Source organism: Pygoscelis adeliae, unplaced genomic scaffold, assembly GCF_000699105.1.
Source record: "Pygoscelis adeliae isolate BGI_AS28 unplaced genomic scaffold, ASM69910v1 Scaffold197, whole genome shotgun sequence".
NCBI lineage: Eukaryota > Metazoa > Chordata > Aves > Sphenisciformes > Spheniscidae > Pygoscelis > Pygoscelis adeliae.
Window position 1 is genome coordinate 1,896,487 of NW_008825105.1, and position 2,344 is coordinate 1,898,830.

At 59.8% G+C, this 2,344-nt stretch overlaps 1 protein-coding gene across 1 annotated transcript in view; it reads right to left on the bottom strand.

The window, feature by feature from the left end:
* FOXP4 (forkhead box P4) overlaps nt 1-2,075 on the bottom strand; it is a 50,303-nt gene extending 48,228 nt beyond the window's left edge. The window contains exons 1-2 of the mRNA XM_009327458.1: nt 2,051-2,075; nt 1,512-1,553 (exon numbers count right to left, since the gene is read on the bottom strand). Of these exons, the coding sequence (XP_009325733.1) occupies nt 1,512-1,553; nt 2,051-2,075 (67 nt within the window). The remainder of the gene's footprint in view (nt 1-1,511; nt 1,554-2,050) is intronic.
* Nucleotides 2,076-2,344: the final 269 nt, after the last annotated feature.

The following is a 2,344-nucleotide window of genomic DNA, read 5'->3' on the forward strand; positions in this document are numbered from 1 at the left end:
CACCAGCATTTTGCAAAGGCTCCTCCGGCATCTCCCCGTAAATCCCAACTCAGGTTGAAGTCTCTGCCCACGTGCCCAGCGCCCGGCTCACACAATTCTTTTTTTTTTTACCCCATCAGCAACGCACGCAGCAGGGACACGCACCCGCGGTGTGCACCTCATCCAGCCTTTCTGCTAGAGCATCCCACCAGCGGCAGAGCCCCAAACCCACCCGGGGCACACGCCACGCACGTGCAAAATCACCTCCATCCCTCACGCGCGCAGACAGCCTGAACACGGTCCTGCGCTCACAGGTGTCCCCATTGAGGCACCCGCCTACCAGAGCCTCGGGCACCCGAGGAAGAGGAGGGCTCTTCCTCTCGGATAGACCACAAAGGGCATCGCCCCACGCGAGCCGAGGAAGAGGAGGGCCGCGGGGAAGCATCCCGACTTGCCCGAGAGAAAGGTGCCCGCTGCCCCGTGGCACCGGCACCCAGCAGCCCTGGGAACGGTAAAGGCAGCGCCGGGGTGGAGGAAGGCTCCCAGCAAGGGTGCGTTTATGGGGGAAGCTCTTAAATAAAAATAAAACCAAGCTGCAGGAGCTCCCCCGGCCCCGGCCCTTCAGGGCAGGCTACAAAGGGCGAGGGCAGAGCCGGGGAGGAAGAAAATGATCTGGAGCAGGTGAGGGACAAACCGGACCAGGACGAGGAGCGATGGCGGGGCCATCGGCGTGAGCGATGCCTCCAGCCCCGAGGGATGCAGCACCGGGACATGAGCCCCTGTGCGTCTGCTCTGTGCCGGACCCCGAGAGAAATTTTCCAGCTGAGTTTGCCTGAAGTCAGACTGGAGGTTGCTAAAGGTCTCTTCTGGCCTTTGAATAATCCAGAGGGGAGGCAAAAAAGTCACAGTGCCTATCAAACAGGAGGGAGGAACTCAGATGCTGCAAGTTTTCCCAGACTCCGTCATGTTTGTGCAAAAATTCATCCAGAAAACACTATTTAATGCGCTCCCTGCTGCACATTAATGCTTTCCACTGCAAATCCCATTTCTATGCAGGAAGAAGCCTGGTTTCCATCCAGAAATTATGCTGCTCACGAGGAGGGAGAAGAAAAAAGGCGGAGAGGGGGGAGAATTATCCTTGGGCATTTTCAAACTCCTGGTCTGAAGTCCATTTTTTTTGCATCCAAATCAGAGGCAAGCACGACCCGAGGCCAGCTCCGTCTCGTAGCCACCGCCAGAGCCGGTCTTGGCACTTTCAAACAGCCTTCCTGATTTTATTTCTGCACAGCTCAGCTCCGTCTCGCACGGACCCAATGTCTCCCGGTCTGCCCGGGTGCCCGGCACCCCCCCAGCAGCCTCGGCACCCATGTGGAGCAAACCGCAGCCCCGAAGACGAACACGGCTCCCGACAGCCCTGACATCTCTGCTTAGAGCAGCGACTGGAATAACACGAGCAATTTCTCCAGTGCTTTCTTAAAAGCTGGGAAGCGGCGTGCTCAGCAAAGAGGCTGGGCTGTCCGGGGGTCTTGTACGGGGAATGGTGATGAGCGGCCGCCAGGCCACACCGCCCGCACCTGCGGAGGGGATCGGGAAGGTGCATTTAAGATTTCGGGTGCTCAGGAAGAGGGCAAGGCTCAGCAGAGAGGCACAGAGCATCTCTCCAGCCGGGAGAAGTGTTTCCCCACGCAGACCCTGTGCAAAGCCAAGAGGTCACCAGGGTCCCCCCGTGCTCCTTCTCCGGGTGCTCCGGATTAGCTGTGTTCAGCCCCCACGTCCTCGTCCCGGGGAGAGCATCCCCCTCCAGCACCCTTCGCTGGGGAGTCCGGGCGGGTGATGCTTCGCCCAGCGCACCCACGGCTGCAGATGCAGCAAGAGCTTCTCCCCTCCGTTCCCGGCGGGATGGCAGCACACCTCCGCGGTTTCAGCATCCCTCTGGACCGCTGCCAGGCCAGCAACACGGGAAGGTGATCTGGTCCCACAGCATCACTTTGGTGTCACCCACAGCGTTCCCAGGCCGTGCCAATCCATCCAGGCTCCCGAGCCCCGTGCATCCCCAGAGCTCAGCCCTTACCAGACCGCACATCGGGACACAGCATCTTCCCGAATCTGGGCAGCACATCCCTGCTTTATGGATTGGGAATAGAGCTATGAAAGGACAAAGTGAATCGAGGTGATCTGCACCTCCCAAATTCCTGCTCATCCCAGGCAGCGGGCGATGCTTCCTCCTGAAAACAGCGAGATCCCCGAACAAGCCCAGCTTCAGGGTGCAATGACACCCAAGAGCAGCACCCAGGTGGCTGCTGATGCTCCAGGCCAGAAGTGGCCGTGCTGCAACAGCCAAGGAAGCCACTGGCGCCTTCCCGCC